This window comes from Hemitrygon akajei, chromosome 32, assembly GCF_048418815.1.
Source record: "Hemitrygon akajei chromosome 32, sHemAka1.3, whole genome shotgun sequence".
NCBI lineage: Eukaryota > Metazoa > Chordata > Chondrichthyes > Myliobatiformes > Dasyatidae > Hemitrygon > Hemitrygon akajei.
In genome coordinates, this window is record NC_133155.1 from 9,284,414 (window position 1) to 9,308,140 (window position 23,727).

The following is a 23,727-nucleotide window of genomic DNA, read 5'->3' on the forward strand; positions in this document are numbered from 1 at the left end:
ATTACAAATGAACACTTTGATTGGAACATTAAGCGGACATTCCAACTGCCCTCACAAATACTCAGAGAACTCACCAACTCGTTTCACTGTGCACTCTTCAACTAAACATGGTAAAAATGCTACTTGCCTCTCAACTTACCTGTGGTGGTTCACGTCAACGGGCATAATCTCAATCTCTAAAGGAAGAGTCAAGACAAAAATATCCAAAGTGACGACAAGGTCATCTAGATCAATCAATTTGACTGGGAAGTTCTCCAGGCAGCTGATAATTTCACCTAAATGAAGAAAATTAAACAAGTGAAAATATTTTCTGTTCAATGTAAACGAAAAAGAGACTGTGAGGAAATAAAGGAATTGCAAGAACTATTCTTTCAGGTTAAACAGGAGTTGAACATTATCCCCAGAATAAAGCAGCCATTTTCCTCTTAGTGAACAGCTTTTAAAAAAAAAGATTCATAGGGCAACGCAGCACAGATAGATGTCCTCAGTCCAATGAGTCCATGCCAAATATGGTGCCCACACGGCTAGTCTGAATTTCCTGCACTTGCCCCATAGCTCTGTAAACCTGCCCCCTCCATGTGCTTCTGAAATTATACTATTGTAACAGCCTCAACCACTTCCTTTGGTAGCTCGTCCCATTAACTCACCAATCTCTGCATGAAAGAGTTGACCCTTAGGTCCTCTAACTCTTTTCCCTCTCACTGCAAATCTAGTTTTGGACTGACCACCTAACCCCCCCACGGCAGAACAGATTTTTACCATCCACTTTATTTACCAAGATAACAGTAATGAGATTCATCTGTCATCAACCAGCTTCCATCAGATACTTAAGTTGCAAGATGGGACAATAGAAGAAACCTTGCATTAAACCAAATGGCTAATACAGTTATACCAGCTGTTCATATGACATTGAAGCAATCAATGATGTGAATTGGCCAGTTATCAACCAAGATAGCCTGATTGTACAGCACTTGGAGCCACAATTACTATGCCAAATGACAATCTAGACTTCCAGTCAGAGCTCTGTTCATTGGCATCACGTTATCCTGAAGAAATGACAGATAGGGAGAAAAGTGAAAGGATGAAATAAAGAGGATGGCGATTAGAATAACGGTAACATAGACCACCTTGACTGAAGGCTGTCAGGAAAATGGAATGCTTGGTGTTCAAGAAGTGAAGCACAAATTAAGAAATAAGCAAGTCACACAGGGAGGGAGATGATGATATTCTAGAGCATATTACGATTAAAGAGGAGATATTAAATGTCTTAGGCATAAAGATGGATAAGCACAAGAGATTCTGCAGAAACTGGAAATCAAGAGTAACACACAAAGTGCTGGAGGAACTCAGCAGGTCAGGCAACATTTATGAAGGGGAATAAACAGTCAACATATCAGGGCAAGACCCTGACTGGAAAGGAGGGGTCAGAATATGAAGGAGGGGAGGATGGGAAGGAGTAGAAGCTGGCAGGTGATAGGTGTAGCCAAGTGAGGCAGAAGGTGGAATTCCATTATGCATAAAAATGGATAAATCTCTGGGGTTTGAAGAGATGTATCCCAGGCTACTACAGGAGGAGATAGCTGGGATGCTGACAGACTTTTAAATCATCATTGACTGGAGGACAGCAAATGTAGTTTCTTTAGTCAAGAAGAACAGCATTGATAAGCCAGGTAGCTACAAGGCAGTGAATCTTACTGGTAGAGAGGCCAGTACTAAAGGTTTTGAGGGACATGATCAGAGTCACATCATCAAGGTGGCTTTGTTGTGACATCCTATCGGACTACTCAAATTTTTCAAGGATGCTACTATATAGATGAAAGCAATGTGATTGATGGAATTTAGTATGGTATTTGATGAGGTCCTGCATGCAAGTCTAGAACCACTGAGATCAAAAGCAAATTAGATTCAAAACTGGCTTAGTAATAGTAGGCACTGTGACAGTAGAGGGTTACTTTTGTGATTGGAAACCTGTGATCACTGGCGTATCACAGGGATTGACACTGGGATATTTAAGGTTTGTAGCATACATTAAGAACTTTTCAATTATGAAGAAAGCAAGGCAGTTCCTCTACTTTCTTGGGAGTTTGAGGAGATTAAACATGACAGCTAAAACTTTGACAAACTTCTACAGATGTGTAGTGGAGAGTATATTGACTGGCTACATCACAGCTTGGTATGGAAACACCAATGCCCTTGAACTGAAAATCCTACTAAAAGTAATGATATGGCCCAGCCCATCCCCACCACCGAGCACTTCTACATGAAACGCTGTTGTAGGAAAGCAACGTTCATCGTCAGGGTCCCCCACCACCCAGGACAAGCTCTCTTCTCACTGTTGTCATCAGGAAGTTTGTACAGGAGCTTCAGAATTCAAACCACTAGGTTCAGGAACAATTATTACCCTCAAACATCAGGCTCTTGAACCAAAGTGATTAACTTAAATCAACTTCATGCCCCAGCATTGAAGCGTTCCTACAACCCATGGACTCACTTTCACGGACTCTTCATCTCATGTTCTCAATATTTATTGCTTATTTATTTATTATTATTTCTTTTTATATTTGAACAGTTTGCTGTCTTTTGCACACTGGCCAAACCCCCAAGATGGTGCGGGCCTTCCATTGATTCTGTTATTGCTATTATTCTATAGATACACTGAATATTCCCATAACAAAATAAACTGATGGGTTGTATATGGTGATATATATGTACTTTGATAATAAATTTACTTTGAACTTTGAATGCAGGAGATAAAGAATCATACAGCACAGAAACAGGCCTTAAAGCACAACTGATCTATGCCAAGTAAGATTCCCATCTAAGCAAGTCCCAACTACCTGCTTTCAGCATATACGCCTCAATCTTTTTTTTATCCATGTACCTGTCCAAGAACCTTCCAAATGTCGTTAAATGTACCTGCCTCAAACACCTCCTCTGGCAGCCCATTCCATATACCGTAGATTCCGGACTACAGAGCGCACCTGATTAAAAGCCGCTGGCTCTAATTTTAGAAATAAAATCAATTTTTTAATTGTAAAGGCTGCACCGGATTTTAGGCTGCAGGTGTCCCACGTTGTAATATGAGATATTTACACAGAAAGATATTACACGTGAGGATTTTTTAACTTTTAATTAAATCCATATGGTAACAAAAACAAATACATATCGCAAATGCTTTTTTTCGAACCGTGCCCGTAACGCAGCTACTTTTAAATATACGTTGCGTATACTTCTTTACTGAACAACATTCCAATATCTCCTAACGACTGGTAAAAAATATATATACTGCAGCCTACCAGGAAAAGTTATTGATCGCCTTTAACTTAAAAGCAGCGTTTTCGCTCCGCCGTCCCGTTTATCGCAAACGGCATTTAAAAGCAGCGTTTCGCTCAGATCTAATGCCGCTCGCCCCCCTCCTTTCCGTTTATCGCAAACGGCATTTTTCCCACAAGACGCGGCGAAACCGGGTGTGACGTCATAGCATCCCGCGATGTAGTACAGAAAACAAATATAGTTAAAACTCTTCTAACTTTAACTAGAAAATGAATTACTAAGCGAAAATATTATAAACTAAGTAACTGCCATAAAGGCAGCACAATGCTTTTCTTCGAGTGTTTTCCATGTTGATGAGGGTAAGTACAAATGACTGATTTACAATAATTTAATTGTGAAAGTGCACTTGATTTATCGTACAATTTCATTGGACCTCTGTGAACTACTCATCAATTTTATTGGTCTACTGTTATGAGGCAAAATGTTTACGAGGCGGCATGAAAAAAATCATGTATTAGCCGCTCCGTTTTAAAGGCCGCAAAGTTCAAAGCTGTTCAAAATGTGGGAAAAAAGTAGCGGCTTAAAATCCGGAATCTACGGTACTCATCGTCTACAGCGTGAAAAGGTTGCTCAAGTTCCTATTAATTCCACCTACCTTATCTTAAATCTATGCCCTGTAGTTCTCTATTTCTGAACTCTAGAAAAATAACTGCATATGTTGACCCTATTTATGCTCCTCATGACTGTATATGTCATGAGTAAATTTGCAAAAGGACACAAAATCCTGCAATGTCACTGAGAGTGAATAGTTTCAGATATAGATCAGCTGGTAAATTGGCTAGAGCAAAAATGTATGGAATTAACTCTTGATAAGTGTGTAGTGATGCACTTTGAGAGGTCAAGTAAGAGTGGATCTACATAATAAAAGATAGTTGTATAAGGAATGAACTGTACAAATCCAAAGATGCCTGAAGGTGCTAACACTGATAGATGAGGTGCTAAAGTCAACATATGGAATGCAGGGCTTCATTAGCTGTGGCATAAAGTATAAGAGCAGATATGTTATGGTATAGCTTATGAAATATTAGGTCAGACCATATTTCGAGATTGTGCGCACTTTTGGTTGCCAGAGTTTGGAAAGGGTGTGATTTCTTTAAAGGAGGTTCAGAGAAGTCATAGAAAGATGAAGCTTGGAAACAGGCCTCTCGGCCCATCAAATCCATACTGACAATCAAAGACCCATTTACACTAACTCTAATCTCCCTACATTCTATCAGCTCATGCCCAATTCTATCATTCACAATTAACTTGCACGGTGGGGGAATTTACAGATGCCTACTATTTATAAACTTACTGACCTACACATCTTTGGGATGTGGAAGGAAACTGGAACATCTAGAGGAAACCCATGTGGCCATTTAGAGAACACACAAACACCACCCAGACAGCACCAATGGTTGAACTCAGGCTACTGGCTCTAAGAGGCAGTGCCTCCACCAGCTGCGCCACTCTAAGAGATTCACTAGGATGTTGCCTGGGATGGAGTATCTCAGTTAGGAGAGATTGGTTAAGCTAGCTTTGCTTTCTTTGGAGTAGAAATGGTGCAAAGTTATAGATAGGGTAGGGTAGATGGTAGTAACCTTCTCTCCCTAGTAGGGACATCTATAACCAGAAGGCATGCTTAAGGAGTTAAAAGTTTAGAAGGGATATAACAAAGGTGGTCGTTGGGATTTACAAATCATTGCATGAAAAATGATGGAAGCACAGACCAGCATTTATCTAGAGGAACACGACTTATCAGGGCAAAGAAAGACCAAGAACTGGTACATAAACTTACTATAGGTATGTACTGAAGGGGCAGGCTTCTATGCTGTATGACTTCTGACATTATTATTTAAACTTTCCTTCCAACCTTGAGTTCTTTACTTACCAAGGCAAGTGGGCAGTGATTCCACTGGTATGGACTCCACTGAAAATGGCCCATGGCATTTTTTTCCACTGAGGGAACAAGTAAGATGAACAAATAATGGTGGCATCTCCTGATCAGGAAAGTCTTGCTCATTTAAAGAATCGCCCCCAAGAACACTGAACGAATCATCATCTCTATTTACTGTATTGGTATCCGAGAGCGAATCAGCATCCTGCAATTCTCTGTCAGATTTTTCCCTATATTCGACCTCTAAATCTGGATCGCTGTCTGTCACTACACAGCATCCTGATGTACTCCCTGCAAAGACATAATATTTAACATTTTAAAGCTAGATAGCAGTTCTTACTTGAAATAAGTATTGGCAATTGCTTGTTTTTAAGTACCAAGCTCAGGAATTGTGTATTAAAATCATATTTTTAGAGAAAGTCTGGCACAAGGAATTAAAATTTATCACCATAATCTCAGGTTGGATATGAATTATAACTTAACTATTTTAATGGATAACATTTTTTTTTGATGATCTTGAAAAACTTTATCTCAATTATGAGTAATTTTCAGCCAGTCCCTCTCACAAAACATTCAAATAAGTCTCACCCTGCCAACCTACAAGGATAGCTGCCACAGGAATACAAAACATCATGGCACAATAGAAAATGTTTACAACTTCAACTGAAGTTAAATTGTAGATATAGTTTGATCCACAGAATTGCAAGACCACAAATTCACTTATCTTCTTGAAAGGACACTCTTTATATATAAACAGCATGCTGTACCCATCTCACAAACAAGCACTGAATTTGCAAATCCATGCAATATATGTGGTTATCGATTTTGAGAACATGAAAATTCATTGATCAAATATAGACACTGAATTACCAGAGACTCCCAGATCACTTTGCATCCAACCCATACTTTATCCAACCTGGAAATGATAGATACCAACAATGTGTGCAGTATCTGGAATAAGCTTAATTCCCAAGTTCAATAATATACTTAGTGAGAAACAAACAACTAAATTGATGCTTATAACAGGCAATGAAACCATAACACATTAAAAAATTCAGAACATCTCACCTTCCCCCCCTGCCATCTCCAGCTCCGAAAGATCATTATCCTCACTCTGTTTTCGTTGTCTTTCATCCTGATAATTCTCTTCCTATAAATTTCAGGACAAAGTGCATTTTAGAAAAACTCCTTTACAGGAGTCACAGTTACAGTTCTTGTCAAATCAGTCATAGATATCCACTTCTATACACAGAAGATATATGGCTATTGAATTAAAGCCACTATCCTGACTATCTATTTGATTTAGAACCATAGGATCATTACTTCTACTTGCTCAGTTGGCATTCCAATCCTGAAGACACTTTAACCTTACAGCCAAGTTCACCAACCCTGCTAAGCTACTGAACTAGGTGCTAAACAGAAATTTCTCCACAGAGACCTATTGCAGAATGTTGAAGATGTCATAGAGAATGATATTTTTATAGTATTAACTGCTGCACCACAGTGCCTTTGTTTGGAGTCATCACAGTCATGCTTCTGAAGGTCCTCTGTTCACGATGGGTATTTTACTGAGGGTTAAAGCAATTGCAAAGCAGACATCAAAATTTAAGCTTCTTGAAAACGTCATAAATGAGGAAGAATGCAAATAAGTGCTGTTTGCCTTTTTTAAATTCCAAAACAACTTAATATCACAATGTATAAAGTACTTCTAAAAATAAACAATACATATATACAACTATTTAGATCTCTGAAGAGAATTAATCTAAATGTAAAATATCTCAAGGTTGTTCAGAAAATTTAGAGAAGGTTATTTTCCCTTTCTCCTTTACTATTTAAAATCCAAGGCTCTAAAGAACACAAATGGTTGTTAAGAATGTTGGACTTGCGAGGTAGTGTTGCTTTCCAATGGATGAGTCATGATGTTAATTTACACATAACCATGTGGGATAAGTACAGTGTAATTACCATGCCCATGAAACAAACTCCAGGATAAGTTAAAGCAAAACAGTATAATAGCTTCTATTTTAAGAGGTTAATCCTATTAGTAAAAATAAAATGCTTCCATTGAAGTCTTGGTTAACTTATGATCATTGAGCACTGCCAGTGTGAACCTACTTGTTCTCAACAACGCAGCCTCTTTCATGTCTCATTCTGATGGCTGTAGTAGGAACCATATAATACAATTTACTAACTGCGGTGTTAATCTGCTGTTAGTATCATGATATGGAGCTTAGCACAATTTTTTCAAAATCTCCAAACCAATGCCCTATTATTGTGCATGCGCCAGGTCACCACAGACTTGCCTCTTTCTTTGTTGTGGGAGAACAGTAAAAGAAGTAATAAGGGTTTGAAGGCACTGTCTTGAAATGCTGCCGTCCAATCTCAAGGAACTTGTCCTGCAAAGACAAAAATTTAAAATAAGGTATTGCCACATGCTGGAGATTTAAATGAAAAATATGAACTTATCTTGGCAGTTTTTAGTTTTGAAATCTACATTTTAAAACTAGTTTCACATTGTGAAAAACCATCAAATGAGCCATGTCAGAAATAAATTAAAGTAAAAACTAATGAGCTACATGTTTGTCATGTCACTGTAGCCTAGCACTCCAGATTAGTTACTCCAGATTTGCTGAATGAGGTCATATGTTAAAAGGTTGTAATAATTACCAAAAAAAGATGCAAACATGAGGTTTGTGAAAGTTCCAGAACATAATGGAGTACCAGTAAGGAAAGAGAAAGCAGCATACATGAGCAGTCTAATAAAAAACATTAAAGGAGAATGGTGCATATAAGTAAAGATTAACTGAAGTTAGTTTTACAACAAGGGGATTTGAAAGGGCAAGCTGCAGAAAAATTAGGAAGGCCAAGTATTCTATAAATGGTGGGAGTCAAAGATAGTGTTGTTCAGAAGACCTATGTAACATTGTACAGGAATCACTGAAAATTAACATGTAGGTACAACAAATATACAGAAAGGCAAATGGTAGATTGGCCTTTAACACAAAAGGATTTGAGTAACAATGACTTGTTGCAACTAGGTATGACCTGCTGTGATCACAAATGAAAAACAAATCTCGTCTCCCCAACTAAGAAAGGACACGCTTGTGATTGATTCTTAGAAGGGTGAGTTTAGCGAATGTGGCAAGATTAACCATGCTAGGCCTGTATTTATTTAACAGAGCAAGAGGTGCCTGCAGTGCACTGCAGGAGAAGGACATGATGGACACAGTGGGGTGGTTCCCTGAGCAGACCGTCCAGTTCATCTGACAAAATGCCTCATCGCCAGACCTCACTAACAGGCACCAAGACCTCGCCTGGCTGGCAGTGAGAGGGGCCCTCCCACTCCGATCCCTCCTGTACACCTAAAACATCGTCTCCACACCCCTCTGCCCACGGGAGGACTGTAGTGAGGAGGAGTCGGTGACCCACCTCTTTGCACACTGTGGGTTCGCGGAGAAGGTGTGGAGGAGGATGGAAGGGACAGTGTCGAGATTCATCCCCAGCAGCTGCATAACAGAAGACTCTCTGATCTACGGGCTGTTCCCGGGAACGCACATGGAGACCAACATCCGGTGCTGCTGGCAGATCATCAACTCGGCGAAAGACGCTCTTTGGTCGGCCCGAAACCTGATGGTGTACCAGCACAAGGAGACGTCTGTGGGAGAATGCTGCCGACTGGCACATTCTCAGCTGCAGGAGTACATGCTGAGGGACGCACTCAAACTCGGTGCAGCCACCGCAGGGGCCCGGTGGGGAAGGACCACAGTCTAGGGTCCTTCTCCCGCGGGAGTTGAGGGGTAGAGGGGGCGGGGTATATACCCCTAAACAAGTGTACGTAAATATGGAATAACAGAGTGCCACGTGGGTGGCGAAAAGTGTGAAAATGTAAAGACAGCAGTGGAAACAGTTGTAAAGGATTGAAAGTCATCGATTGGTTTATTGTATATAATTTATTTTTGAATAAAGTATATTTTGTTTAATAAAAAAAAACGGAGCAAGAGGTGATTTCACTGATATGTGCAGAATACTTAAAAGGTTTAATACAGGGATGACATTTTACTGTTGGTAGGTTATCAAGAGCCGGAATCAACCTCAAAAGTATGGGACAAGAATAAATTAATAAATTGCTTTACAAGTAGGCAATGAGCCTTTAAAATTCACTATTGGTAAGTAGTCCTGCTTCCTTTTACACTTAAAACTTTAAAAGTATTGTTAAATAGTGTGATAGTTAGCTGTATTGGGGCAAAGCGTTCTTGCATAACTAATACTAGTACATTAAATTAACTATATAGCATGGAGCAGGTGATGTGTTACTGCTGCGAGATGTGGAAACCGGTAGACCCCATTGAGGGACACGGCGACTACATTTGCAGCAAGTGTTTGTTGCTCGAGGAACTCCAGCTTCATATTGATGAACTGCAGTCCGAGCTTCAGACACTGCGACACATCAGGGAGCGGGAGAGTTACCTGGACTCTGTGTACCAGGAGATAGCCACACCTAATAGATTAACTAATGTAGATTGCAGTCAAGCACAGGATGGTGTGGCTATGAGTGAGGCAAGTAGGGGAATCCAGGAGGTAGGACTGGAGGAGATCCAGGCCTTGCTCTTGTCCAACAGATTCGAGGCTTTAACTTCCTGTGAGGGCAGGAGCGGGGACTGTGGGGAGGATGAGCAACCTGCCCATAGCACCGTGCAGTGGGGGGCCATTCCAGAGGGGGGAGTCAATTGAAATGTTGTAGTAATAGGGGACAGTATCATCAGGGGGATAGATAGGGTTCTCTGCAACCGAGAGCGAGAGTCCCGAAGGCTACGTTGCCTGCCTGGTGCCAGGGTTAAGGACATCTCTTCTGGGCAGGAGAGAAACTTGCAGTGGGAGGGGGAGGATCCAGTTGTCTTAGTACACGTCGGTACTAATGACATAGATAGGACAAGGAAGAAGGTTCTGTTACAGGAATATGAGCAGCTAGGGGTCAAATTAAAAAACAGAACCTCAAGGGTAATAATCTCTGGATTATTACCTGAGCCACAAGCAAATTTGGCTAGGTTAAATAAAATTAGGGAGTTAAACGCGTGGCTCAAAGACTGGTGTGGGAGAAGTGGGTTTTGCTTCTTGGGACAATGGCACCAGTACTGGGACAGGAGAGAACTGTTCCAGAGGGACGGGCTTCACCTGAACCAGACTGGGGTTAGTGTCCTGGCGAATCATATAACTAGGGTTGCAGAGAGGTCTTTAAACTAACTAGTGGGGGGGAGGATTCTAGAGAGCAAATAATTAAAAAGACAATGGAGAAGGTAATGGATGTAGGTAAAAGTGGAGGAATAAAAAGACAGAGTTTGTCAGGAGGGGAAAGAATGTACGGAAATAAGTGTAAAGTTGTACAAAAGGAAAAGGTAGGAAATAAGTGTCAAACATATTTGAAAGTCCTTTATTTGAATGCACGTAGTATTAGGAATAAAATTGATGAGTTGACGGTACAAATAATTACGTATGGTTATGATATTGTGGCAATTACGGAAACATGGCTGCAGGGTGACCAGGACTGGGAATTAAACATACAAGGGTATTCGACAATTAGGAGAGACAGGCAAGAAGGAGAAGGAGGTGGGGTGGCTATGTTAATAAAGCAAGAAGTCACTGCAATAAAGCGAAATGATATTGGCTCAAAGGATCAGGATAATGAAACAATTTGGGTAGAAATAAGAAATAGTAAAGGGAAGAAAGCAGTGGTGGGAGTAGTCTATAGGCCTCCAAACAGCTGTAACTCAGTTGGTCGGAGCATAAATCAGGAAATAGTTGGGGCTTATAATAAGGGAACAGCTGTAATTATGGGGGATTTTAACTTTCATATTGACTGGACTAATCAAGTCGGACACGGCAGCCTTGAAGAAGAGTTTATTGAGTGTATTCGGGATGGGTTCCTTGAACAATACGTTACTGAGCCGACAAGGGTGCAAGCAGTCTTAGATCTGGTCCTGCGTAATGAGACAGGACTAATAAAAAATGTCCTAGTAAAGGATCCCCTTGGAATGAGTGACCATAACATGGTCGAATTCCATATTCAATTAGAGGATGAGAGGGTTGGATCTCAAACAAGCGTACTGAGCTTAAATAAAGGAGACTATGATGGTATGAGAGCGGAATTGCTTAAGATGGATTGGGAAAATAGATTAAAGGGTAGATCGGTACTTGATCAGTGGTGTATATTTAAGGAGTTATTTTACAACTATCAAGAAAAATATATTCCACTGAAGAAAAAAGGGTGTAAAAGAAAAAATAGTTATCCGTGGCTAAGTAAAGAAATAAAGCAAAGTATACGACTAAAAAGAAAGTTATATAAGGTAGCTAAATCTAGTGGGAAGATTGAAGATCGAGAAGCTTTTAAAGATCAGCAGCAAATAACAAAAAGATTGATTAAGAAGGGGAAGATAGATTATGAAAGTAAATTGGCGAAAAACATAAAAGCAGATGGTAAGAGTTTTTATAGTTACATAAAAAGAAAAAGGGTGGCTAAAGTAAATGTTGGTCCCCTAGAAGATGAGACCGGGAAATTAATGGTAGGGGACATGGAGATGGCAGAAATGCTGAACAAATATTTTGTATCAGTTTTTACAGTAGAGGACACTCAAAATATCCCAACACTGGATAAACAGGGGGCTCTAGGGGGAGAGAAGCTAACTACGATTCAAATCACCAAGGAAATGGTACTTGATAAATTAATGGGATTGAAGGTGGATAAATCCCCTGGACCGGATGGCTTGCATCCTAGGGTCCTAAGGGAAGTGGCGGTCGGGATTGTGGATGCATTAGTGATAACTTTTCAAAACTCGCTGGACTCGGCAATGGTCCCGGCAGATTGGAAAAATGCTAATGTAACTCCTTTATTTAAAAAGGGCAGTAGACAGAAGGCTGGGAATTATAGGCCAGTTAGCCTAACGTCTGTGGTTGGCAAAATGTTGGAATCGATAATTAAGGAAACAGTATCAGGGCATTTGGATAAACATAGCTTAATAGGACAAAGTCAGCATGGCTTTACAAAAGGGAAGTCATGTTTGACAAATTTGTTGGAGTTCTTTGAGGACATAACATATAGGGTAGATAAAGGGGAACCAGTGGATGTGGTGTATTTGGACTTCCAAAAGGCATTTGACAAGGTGCCACACCAAAGATTATTACTTAAAGTAAAAAATCATGGGATTGGGGATAATATTCTGGCATGGGTGGAGGATTGGCTTTCTAACAGAAAACAGAGAGTTGGGATAAATGGTTTATTCTCAGACTGGCAGTTGGTGACTAGTGGTGTTCCGCAGGGGTCGGTGTTGGGATCCCAACTCTTTACAATCTATATTAATGATTTGGAGAAAGGGACTAAGTGTAACGTATCGAAGTTTGCTGATGACACAAAGATGGGAGGGAGTGTAATGAGTGCGGAGGACATTGAAACCCTGCAGGGGGACATAGATAGGCTGAGTGATTGGGCAGACATTTGGCAGATGAAATATAATACTGACAAGTGTGAGGTCTTGCACTTTGGCAGGAAAAATAATAGAGCAAGTTATTATCTAAATGGAGAGAAACTGGAAAGTGCTTCTGTGCAAAGGGATCTGGGGGTCCTGGTGCAGGAAACACAAAAAGTTAGTATGTAAGTGCAGCAGGTGGTCAAGAAGGCCAATGGAATGCTGGCTTTTATTGCTAGGGGGATGGAGTATAAGAACAGGGAGGTCTTACTGCAGTTGTACCGGGTTTTGGTGAGACCACACCTGGAGTACTGCGTGCAATTCTGGTGTCCATATTTAAGAAAGGACATACTGGCTCTCGAGGCAGTGCAGAGAAGGTTCACTAGGTTAATTCTGGGGATGGGTGGGTTGATGTATGATGAGAGGTTGAGTAGATTGGGACTCTACTCATTGGAGTTCCGAAGAATGAGAGGCGATCTTATTGAAACATATAAGATTGTGAAGGGGCTTGATCGGGTGGATGCGGGGAGAATGTTTCCGATGATGGGTGAAACTAGGACTAGGGGGCATAATCTTAAAATAAGGGGATGCCGTTCCAGGACTGAGATGCGGAGAAATTTCTTCACTCAGAGGGTAGTGGGGCTGTGGAATTTACTGCCCCAGAGAGCTGTGGAAGCTACTACACTCAATAAATTCAAAACGGAGATAGACATTTTCCGGATAAAAATGGCATTAGGGGATACGGTGAGCGAGCAGGTAAGTGGACCTGAGGCTAGGTTTAGATCAGCCATGTGATCTCCTGGACCAGTTTTCGATAGCCTGGATGGGTCGGAGAGGAATTTTCCAGATTTTTCTCCTCAACTGGCAACTTGGTTTTTTTCCCCCAGGTGATCACATGGGTTTGGGCGGGATGAATAATAAAATAAAATGGGCGGCATGGTGCCCTGTTGGTTGGCACTGTTGCCTTGTGGAATTTGGTGAAAACTAGAGTTAAGATTGAATCAGCCATGATCTTGTTGAATGGCGGAGCAGGCTTGAGGGGCCGATTGGCCTACTCCTGCTCCTATCTCTTATGTTCTTATGTAAGATACCTGTGAAGGCTCAGTCACAGAATAAACTCAATCAAGAGATTGCTATACAGACTGATCCGAGGTTACAAACACCTAAAGGTCAACCATATATATTAGTGAATAAATATAGGAGCAGAATTAGGCCATTTGGCCCATCGAATCTACTCTGTCAATTCATCATGGCTATTCCAATTTTCCTCTTAACCCCCAATCTCCTGCCTTCTCCCCATATCACTTCATGCTCTGACCATACAAGACTATCAACCTCTGTCTTAAATATACTTACAGACTTGACCTCTGTAGCTGCCCGTGGCAACAAGTTCCACAGATTCACTACTTTCTGCCTAAAAAAATTCCTCATCTCCGTTCTAAAAGGACACCCCTCTATTCTGAGCATATGTCCTCTGCTCTTAAGACTCCCCCAACACAGGAAGTATCTTCTCCACATCCACTCTATCAAGGCCTTACACCATTCAATAGGTTTCAATGAGGTCACTCCTTATTCTTCTGAATTCCAGTGAATACAGGCCCAGAGCGATCAAACACTCTTCCTATGACAAGTCATTCAAACCTGGAATCATTTTCCTGAACCTCCTTTGAACCCTTTCCAGTTTTAGCGCATCCTTTTTAAAGGGCTCAAAATAGCTCACAATACTTCAAGTGAGGCCTCACCAGTGCTTTATTAAGTCTTAACTTTACATCCTTTCTTCTCTATTCTAGTCCTCTTGAAATGAATGCTAACATTGCATTTGCCTTCCTCAACACAGACACAACCTGCAAGTTAACCTTTAGGGAATCCTACACAAGAACTCCCAAGTCCCTTTGCTACTCAGTTTTTTGTATTTTTTCTCCATTTAGAAAACAGTCAACCCTTTCATTTCTTTTACCAAAGTGCATGACCATACGTTTCCTGACACTGCATTCCATCTGCCATTTCTTTTCCCATTCTCCTAATCTGTATCAGTCCTTCTGTAGCCTCTCTACTTCCTCAAAACTACCTGCCCCTCCACCTACCTGCACATCATCTGCAAACTTTGCAACAAAGCCATCAATTCCAGCATTCAAATCATTGACATGTAACATAAAAAAGAATCGGTCCCAACACCACTGGTCACTGGCAGCCAACTAGTAAAGGCTCCTTTTAATTGCACTCGTTGCCTCCTATGAGTTAGCCACTGCTTTATCCATGCTGGAATCTTCCCTGTAATACCATGGGCTCGTAGCTTGTTAAGTAGCCTCATATGTGGCACCTTGTCAAAGGCCTTCTGAAAATACAAGTACACAACATCAGCCAATTCTCCTTGTCTATCCTACTTGTTATTTCTTCAAAGAATTCCAACAGATTAGTCAGGCAAGATTTTCCCTTGAGGAAACCATGCTAACTACAGCCTATATTATCATGTGCCTCCAAGTACCCCAAAACCACATCCTTAACAATCGATTCCAACATCTTCCCAACTACTGAGGTCAGACAACTGGCCTATAATTTCCTTTTTTCTGTCTCTCTCCCTTCTTGAAGAGTGCAGTGACATTTGCAATTTTCCAGTCTTCTGGAACCATTTCAGAATCTAGTGATTCTTTAAGGATCATTACTAATGCCTCCACAATCTCGTCAGTCATCTCTTTCAAAACCATGGGGTGTATATCATCTAGTCCAGGCGGCTTATCTACCTTCATTCAGGCCTTTCAGATTCCCAAGAACCCTCTCCCTAGTAGTGGTAACTTCATACACTTTATGACCCCTGGAACTTGTTCCATACTGCTATTGTCTTTCACAGTGAAGACTGATACAAAATAGCTATTTAGTTCATCTGCCATTTCCTTGTCCCCCATTACTTCCTCACCAGCATCGTTTACCAGCAGTCTGATATCCACTCTCTCCTCTCTTTTACACTTTATGTATCTGAAGAAATTTCTGGTATCCTTTTTAATATTTTTGCTAGATTACATTTGTATTCCATCTTTACCTTCTTAATGACTTTTTAGTTGCCTTCTGTTGGTATTGAAAGCTTCCCAATCCTCTAGCTTCCCACTAAATTTTGCTACATTGGTTTTGGCTTTTATGTAGGCTTTGACTTCTCGTTTTAGTCATGGTTGTGTCATTTTGTCTTTAAAATATTTCTTCTTCTTTGGGATCTATATATCCTGTGCCTTCTGAATTGCTTCCTGAAATTCCAGCCATTGCTGCTGTACCGTCATCCCTGTCAGTGCTTTTCCCCAATCAATTCTTACTAACTTAATATTATTAAGTATTTTACAGTGCAGTGGATTCCAGTTAATTGGGCCATTGGTTAATTGGGACAGTCATTTGGCACATATCTTAAAGAACAAATACTAAGTGAGAAAATTGCCAGGATTCCCTTCATTTAAATAACAAAATAGAGAGAGTACAGAGGAGATTTACGAGAATGTTACCTGGGTTTCAGCATCTAAGTTACAGAGAAAGGTTCAACAAGTTAGGTCTTTATTCTTTGGAGCGTAGAAGATTGAGGGGGGGACTTGATAGAGGTATTTAAAATTATGAGGGGGATAGACAGAGTTGACACAGATAGGCTTTTTCCATTGAGAGTAGGGGAGATTCAAACAAGAGGACATGAGTTGAGAGTTAAGGGGCGAAAGTTTAGGGGTAACACGAGGGAGAACTTCTTTACTCAGAGAGTGGTAGCTGTGTGGAACGAGCTTCCAGTAAATGTGGCAGAGGCAGGTTCGATTTTGTCATTTAAAAAAAAAATTGGATAGGTATATGGACAGGAAAGGAATGGAGAGTTATGGGCTGAGTGCAGGTAGGTGGGACTAGGTGAGAGTAAGCGTTCGGCATGGACTAGAAGAGCCGAGATGGCCTGTTTCTGTGCTGTAATTGTTATATGGTTATATTTATTTGGGACACGATGCCACTTAATTGGGACAGGACTCTGTTGCTGAACAGTTTCTAACTAGCGACAGTGGTGTGCACTTGTATGCGGCCGTTAGACACTACACTGTGCTTAGAGCAAAAAGCTTTTAAATAGCACCATTCACATGTGTTTGTGTTCAAAAACCAGTGATTTTTGTCACTGATAGTTGGCAAGAAATAAGCAGCAAGACAATCCAGAACTGTTCTACTCACTGCAGTTTCAAACATTCAGGCTTGGAGATGCCAGAAATGGTTGAGAGTGAAAATAAAACAATTTCCCTACTTCAACAAGTTAGGAATGACAAAGAATTTGAAGGTATTTACAATCATTTTGAATGTTGCAATGAAAATGATTTGGCGGATGCAATTGTTAAAAACATTATATAAAGCCAGTCCATTATCTGCACTAGGTGTCTGCACTGATTTTGTTCATTTACAGTCAAACAGAACAACACTGCAGGGTACTTTTGGACGAATTCCTTTGTCAATAACTATTATCGACTGTGGAGGCTGTGATAGAACAAAGGACTCTACAGAAAGTCCTGGCAATTCTAGACAATATTTCTCACCCTCCGCATGCCACCTTAGCTGAACAGAGGGACACTTCTAGTAATAGACTAAGACAACCGCACCGCTCCAGAGAGTGCTGCATGAGGTCATTCTTACCTTTGGCCATGAGGCTCTATAATGAGTCAACCTATAGACGAAGAAGTGACGATATCCTCTTAGACTATTTGAGGCAACTTATTTTTTAATTCTTTTTTACCTCTCTTGTATTTGTATATCTGTACATTTGTAATGTTACTGTGACACTGTAATCTCCTTTGGGATTGATAAATTATCTATCTATTAGGAACTAATACGCAGTTTTATAATACTGTCATAGTATTGATAGTGTTCTAACTTGTTCTGTATTTCATTTAACTACATAATTTGTTACTCAGTTAAATAGTAGTTTGTCTTTTTTATAACTTTTTATAAAAAGCTGCACAGTTCCAGGGCAGCTCACTCACCTTTGGTCCACACTGGATACTCAGCTCTCACCTGTGGTTCCAAGCAGCTGTTTGCATTCAACAGCAGCCACAACCCAGGACACCACTTTGACAGGAAGGCTACACCAGGTAAGGGTAGCCAGTGGGTCTCATACGCCAATGAGATAGGAACACGCCTGTCTTAGCATGCAAAGTCAGCTCTGGTTAACTGGACAGCTGAGATCTACAGTGAGATCCAATGGCCAGGAAGGCAGTTCTGCAATGCTTCGTGAAGAGCAAAGGACATGACAAGGCACAGAAGACATCATGGTCATTCACTGGTACCAAGGAAGATCCCACTTTGTGGCACTTATTTGTACCACTTGAATTGGATTTCTGAGGTCGACAGAGTGGAACTTTAAAGCTTTTCGACTTTAAGACTCTCGTGCACAGGTCTCCTGTCATCATCAGACACAACGGAAAACTACTATCTTTTTAACTATTTCCTTGAAACTTTGGCTAATTGGGGCAGCTGTTTGATTGGGCCAAAATGCATTGGTCCTGATGTGTCCCAATTAACCAAAATCCACTATATATAAGAAATAGATAAGACTTCCCCTCTGTCCACTTTTAGTAATTGTCCTTTCTTATCAGCTTTATTAGCTTCTGATGCTATTCATTACAAGACTATGGAGATACAGTTACCACATCAAGTGATTTTTCTGCATCTTGATTTACAGACAAAATTGATTTATGGATGTATGTGAAAATGGAACCTGTTCATTACGTAGGGACATCCTATATTTTTAGCTATTAAGAGAACCAAACAGGAAACTGGCACCAAGGTAAAAGATCAGACATGAACTTGATGAATGGAGGAGTGGTCGTGAAAAGCTGAATAGCCTATTCACGCTTTCATTTATGATCTCATGTCTTAGCCATGACATACAGTATGCATTTCTTTAATCATACTACCATCCTCCTTTCTTTTATCATCAAAATTCTCTTACGGTCTCCTTGTCCTTAAGACTGGTTGCCCTGACCCCCACATTTCTTCATACCCATGCCTTTTAAAACTATTGAAGTTGCTGTTAACTCTCAATGGATTACCTGGATGATTTTGTGCAAGTTGGGGTAGACCTCACACGGCTGGCTGGATTGAAGAAGGGAGAGGGAGAATTCTGAGTGGACCTTCTTCATTTTTACTTCCTCTCGTGGAGAAGGAGATGCAGCATTGGACTGTACACTCCTCAAATCCTGTTCACCAAGATCTTCTGTTTCTATGCTGATAGAAAAACAGAAAACAATCAAGTGACCCAAAGAAATGTAATTTAACAATATTATGATCACTTCTGCTTTGATGTTTCTCGACAGAGTTTAGATACAATTGTAGTCAGAACTAAGTATATAGGTAATTTCCAATATTAGCAGAGAGGTAATGGTAGTATATACTGACTTTAAAATCTTCCCCCTCACCTCATACCACTTCCAATGGCAATTTCATTGACCTTGCTCGGGAACTTCCAAAACTATATTGTTTGATACCACTAAGAAAGGAGATGCAGCCAACTAGAGCTCCAATTGTTCTGAAAGGAAACCATTAAATCCCATTCTTCCTGTTTCTCTGTGCATTTAACATTTTCCTTTCACATATAGTTACCTTTTCTTTGGATAAAGATTTTGGATTTTCCTTCTGCAAGTTACTCTGTTTTTTTTTAAAGTGATGTTAAACTGATGCCTACTGGACAGAGCAGTGTAACAAATATACAGTAAATACAAGATGTTGTGTAAATGTTTCTTGTTCTAAGAAAATCACAAATTCTCTTTTATAAGTCTTGGTCATAACTAAAGCTTTCGGGACCTCTTGATTAATCAAGATCAAAATAAAACTCCAATGACATTATCATTTTCTTAATATTGGATGAAAATTTTCAATTGTTGCTTTATCAATCAGTCATTGAAATGCTAGATCAATAACTACCTTGAAACACCAGAACTCAAATAAGAAAAAAACAGTAAGATGGCTTGGATATAATGAATGAAGACAAATTATTTTGTTGCATTACTGGTTAAAATGCAAATGGTATGATGATAAAAGAACATGATATTACAAATCTGTCGTTACTACTTGTGATGTGGAATACATATGTATAATCCTATCCATAAGTAATAATACCTTGATGGTATTATGGATTGAACTTAAAATACAAGGCCAGGTGATAGCACAAAACATCTTACCTTGACGTGGAAGCTAGAACGCCCCTCTGCACCCTCTCATCCTCAACATTATTTCTTCCAATCACAAACTTTGTAGGGATAGATTCATGATCTCTCCAAAGCTGCATGTCGTGACTTTCACGGAATGCTCGGATGTGTCCGCAGAGTGTCTGCAGAAAAGTGGTGATATCAATTTCCTGCAGCAGCTCCTCACAATAATCTGTAGCCGTAAGTAGATCCTGAGAGCTGATGTAATAGGATTGTTGTAAACTCCTAAATACAGCTTTAAGACAAAAAAGAAAATACACCTTAATGATGAAGGTATTTTCAAAGCAAAGAATTTCATGCAGGCTAAAGGGAAATACAATGTACATTAAAGAGTAAACCTCAATTTTGTGAATGGATCTCTTTCTCTTCTTTTAAACAATTAATCCTGTAACAGTTATATCACAATTTAAATTCCATCAGCTTTCTTATCATTACTCAACAACTCCATGTGAATCCATAGTACATAAAGCATGTACTGTGTTGGACAAATAGACAGAATATAGAGCTGGGAAGGGGCAAACTATAGACATACTTGAAACCAATGATGAGATTGTTTTTTTCCAACAAAGCATGGAATTAAATACACCATAAAGGATGGAAAAATTCAAACCAGAGATAATTTAAAAATAGTTCTAAATGAGAAAATAACTTAATCCCACATGTTCATTGAAGTAAATTCCATACGTCTTCACCATTGCCAATATTTACTTCTAAATATCTAATTTTATTGACGTGCAAAATGTTACATTACCATTAGATATTTTTCTCAGCTAATTGTTTTACTCAAAACTGCCTACGTATTCACTGGCTGTGCTTTCTTATAAAACTGTTATTCAATGAAGTTATGCTGTTTGGATAATAGATGTGTAGTTCTGCTTTAAATCTCTCAATGATGAAGTAGCTTGTTGGCCATCATTAAAGTAGTAAATAGAGGGAATGCCAAGAGCAAATTAAGTTTATTTATAATTTCAATGAGAGGAAGCATAATGGAAAATTAATTGTTTTTTGCATTTTTCTATCTGACAAATGATTTCATTAAGTGCATTCAGCAATGTTTAAAACAGTAGTTAACTAAAATAAGAGAGGATATTAATTGTCCAAACCACTTTTAACTGCTGCTTTGATGCATTTTCTTTCTCTAAAATTAAATCTATTGAGAATAAATTTTTTTGAAGTTGGGCACAAAACAGGAATATTATCCATCAAGTTTGGATAACATTTGCAATATCTCAATCAACTTACAGTGTTTAATTTTTCAGAAGCAGCCAGCAATGACTTTTATATAAATAGTAACAGAAACAGTAACACTTTTAATGAGGAGTAATGGGTGGGAAGGGGGAGGGATTTTGCCATATTTCTAAAGTAACCAGGCACCTAATCACAAATCTAGAAAACTTTCAAGAATCCACTGGATATGTTGATCGGTGATGGCTGCCAATATTCATTACAGGAGCAATATTAAAGAAATAGGCTACTCAGCACATCAAATGTTGATGTGAATTATGGGATTATTAGGGAATAATTCCTCTTTCAGAAACCATAGTGATTGATTTTACCTTTTACATAACATTGATGATAGTGCTCTTGCAATAAGTTGCAATAGTTGGAGAGCTCTTTGTTCCTGTGGAATTGGAATACTGGATCTGTTAACGATGAGCCTGTTGACTTCTCCTGTGACAACGACCTTAAACCAATGTTAAAACAATTGTTAGCAATTAAAAACTGTATATATCTGTCCAATAAGATGTGGATTTAATGCTGGGCATATGATCAAAGCAATATAATAAACCATTTCTAATGAAAGGTCATTGACTTAAATGTTTCTCTCTTGACAGATGCTGTCTGACCTGTATGGTTCTAATGGCTGAAAAGATAGGTTTGCTCTCTCATTAGGACAGCCACTGTATTGTCCTCATTTTTATTTGTTGGATTAATTATTCTATAATACTCTTTTGGGATCTTAATTAAGCAGGTCTTGCAGTGCTGTGTACAGAAATAAACATATTTAGCAAAGTCGGGACTAAAACGATGCTGTCATATCCCATGAAAGATTGTGTAGATTTAAGTCATCAACAAGAAAAAAAAGGAGCTACTATTGAAACATTTCTGGAACAAAAACTGATTTAAAAGAATTTGAGAACATTAAGACATCAGGATAAGACAAGTTATTGGGTTTAATACTTTAGAGTCGCATGATACACATTAACTTCTTAATGCAGCTTATAAAACATTTTGTTGTGTTCATAAAACGTGCCAAAACTCAAAGCAAGGAATGTTTTATTTCCATTCTATAATAAAAGAAATTTGATGATTGCCTGAGAGTTGTAAAACATCCTGTTATATGTAAGGGGGTCATGTGACCTTGCTGGGCTCATTACTGTTGGGGGAGGGAGGGATAAAGAGGTTGGGGTGGGGGGGGAAAGGACTGACTCCACTGGGAGATTGTCATTGTTGACGTCTTTGCCTTCTTTTTACTCAGCAATTTCTTGCACCCCAAGAAACTCATGGAGGAAAGATAGCTTCTAAACCTAATCATCTGTCATAAGGCCCTCATTGCATCCAATTATCATCATAAATGAGATTTTCAAAGCCTGGAGGCTGGCATTGACTCCGGCACATCAAATCCCCTGTGGCTAAATGTGCTCCAATGAAACAAGAATTCTGGCTTTCATTTGGACTTTTTTAGCCTATCATTAAATTTCACTCTGCTACTAAAATACCATTTTCTGCTCATTAAATTTCCTCAGACATGACCACATAACTAATTAAGATGATCAGTTCATATAATCTCAATACCAGAGGTTGCAAGGGCTCTATTTACTGTATTAGAAATAATTAACCCTGATCAGAACACAATTGAGCCCACAGGTATCCATAAATATTCAAACATCTTCCCATCCTTTACATTTTCTAATATTTACATCTTCTAATATTTGTACATTTGTATATCTATGAACTTTGTAATGCTGCTGTGACACTGTAATTTCCTTTGGGATCAATAATGTATCTAACATCTACCTATACAGACTGCATACAAACTACTTATTTCTTCTAATTGCAACAATAATATGGGTGCAATAAAAACAGTGCCAAAACCAATCAAGTCACAAACATGCCTCAGTGTAAGTCACTTTCAATCCATCACAGCAGCTGGAGGGAACTGGATGAAAATGTGTATCCTTCTGCTGATGTTGCTCAGCAGCTGGGTGCTGTTTCAACAGCAGTTTGCTTTTTCCTTCAGATTCCAGCATCTACAGTCTCATGTCTCCTATCACAGAAGTTCTTGGTAGATGTTAAGATCATAAGATATTGGAGCAGAATTAGGCCATTTGGCCCATCGAGTCTGCTCCACCTCTTCAGCATGGCTGATCCATTTTCCCTCTCAGCCCCAATCTCCTGACTCCTCCCCGTATCCCTTCATGCCCTGACTAATCAAGAATTTATCAACCTCTGATTGAAATATACCCAATGACTTGGCCTCCACAGCTGCCTGTGGCAACAAATTCCACAGAATCCCCACTAAAGAAATTTCTCCTCACCTCCAATCTAAAAGGATGCCCCTCTCTTCTGAGGCTGTGTCCTCTGATCTTAGACTCTCCCACCATAGGACACATCCACTCCATATCCACTCTATTGAGGCCTTTCACCATTCAATAGGTTTCAATTAGGTCACCCCTCATTCTTCTGAATTCCAGTGAATACAGGACCAGAGCCCTTAAGCACTCTTCATAAGATTGACAGGCCATTCAATCTTGGAATCACTTTTGTGAACCTCTTTTGAACCTTCTCCAACGTCAGCACATGTTTTCTTGGATAAGGAGCCCAAAACTGCTCACAATACTCCAAGTGAGCAGTGCTTTAT

At 39.6% G+C, this 23,727-nt stretch overlaps 2 protein-coding genes across 2 annotated transcripts in view; one reads left to right on the forward strand and one right to left on the reverse strand.

Annotated features, from left to right (window-relative positions):
* The window catches only part of LOC140719661 (tyrosine--tRNA ligase, cytoplasmic-like), a 117,910-nt gene that overhangs the window by 60,608 nt on the left and 33,575 nt on the right, over positions 1-23,727 (forward strand). The window lies entirely within an intron of this gene.
* Positions 1-23,727, reverse strand: part of LOC140719587 (KICSTOR complex protein SZT2-like) — a 60,078-nt gene that overhangs the window by 10,913 nt on the left and 25,438 nt on the right. The window contains exons 8-14 of the mRNA XM_073034290.1: positions 21,422-21,549; positions 19,839-20,100; positions 18,711-18,885; positions 7,513-7,605; positions 6,278-6,359; positions 5,204-5,500; positions 140-275 (exon numbers count right to left, since the gene is read on the reverse strand). Coding sequence (XP_072890391.1) covers positions 140-275; positions 5,204-5,500; positions 6,278-6,359; positions 7,513-7,605; positions 18,711-18,885; positions 19,839-20,100; positions 21,422-21,549 — 1,173 coding nt within the window. The remainder of the gene's footprint in view (positions 1-139; positions 276-5,203; positions 5,501-6,277; positions 6,360-7,512; positions 7,606-18,710; positions 18,886-19,838; positions 20,101-21,421; positions 21,550-23,727) is intronic.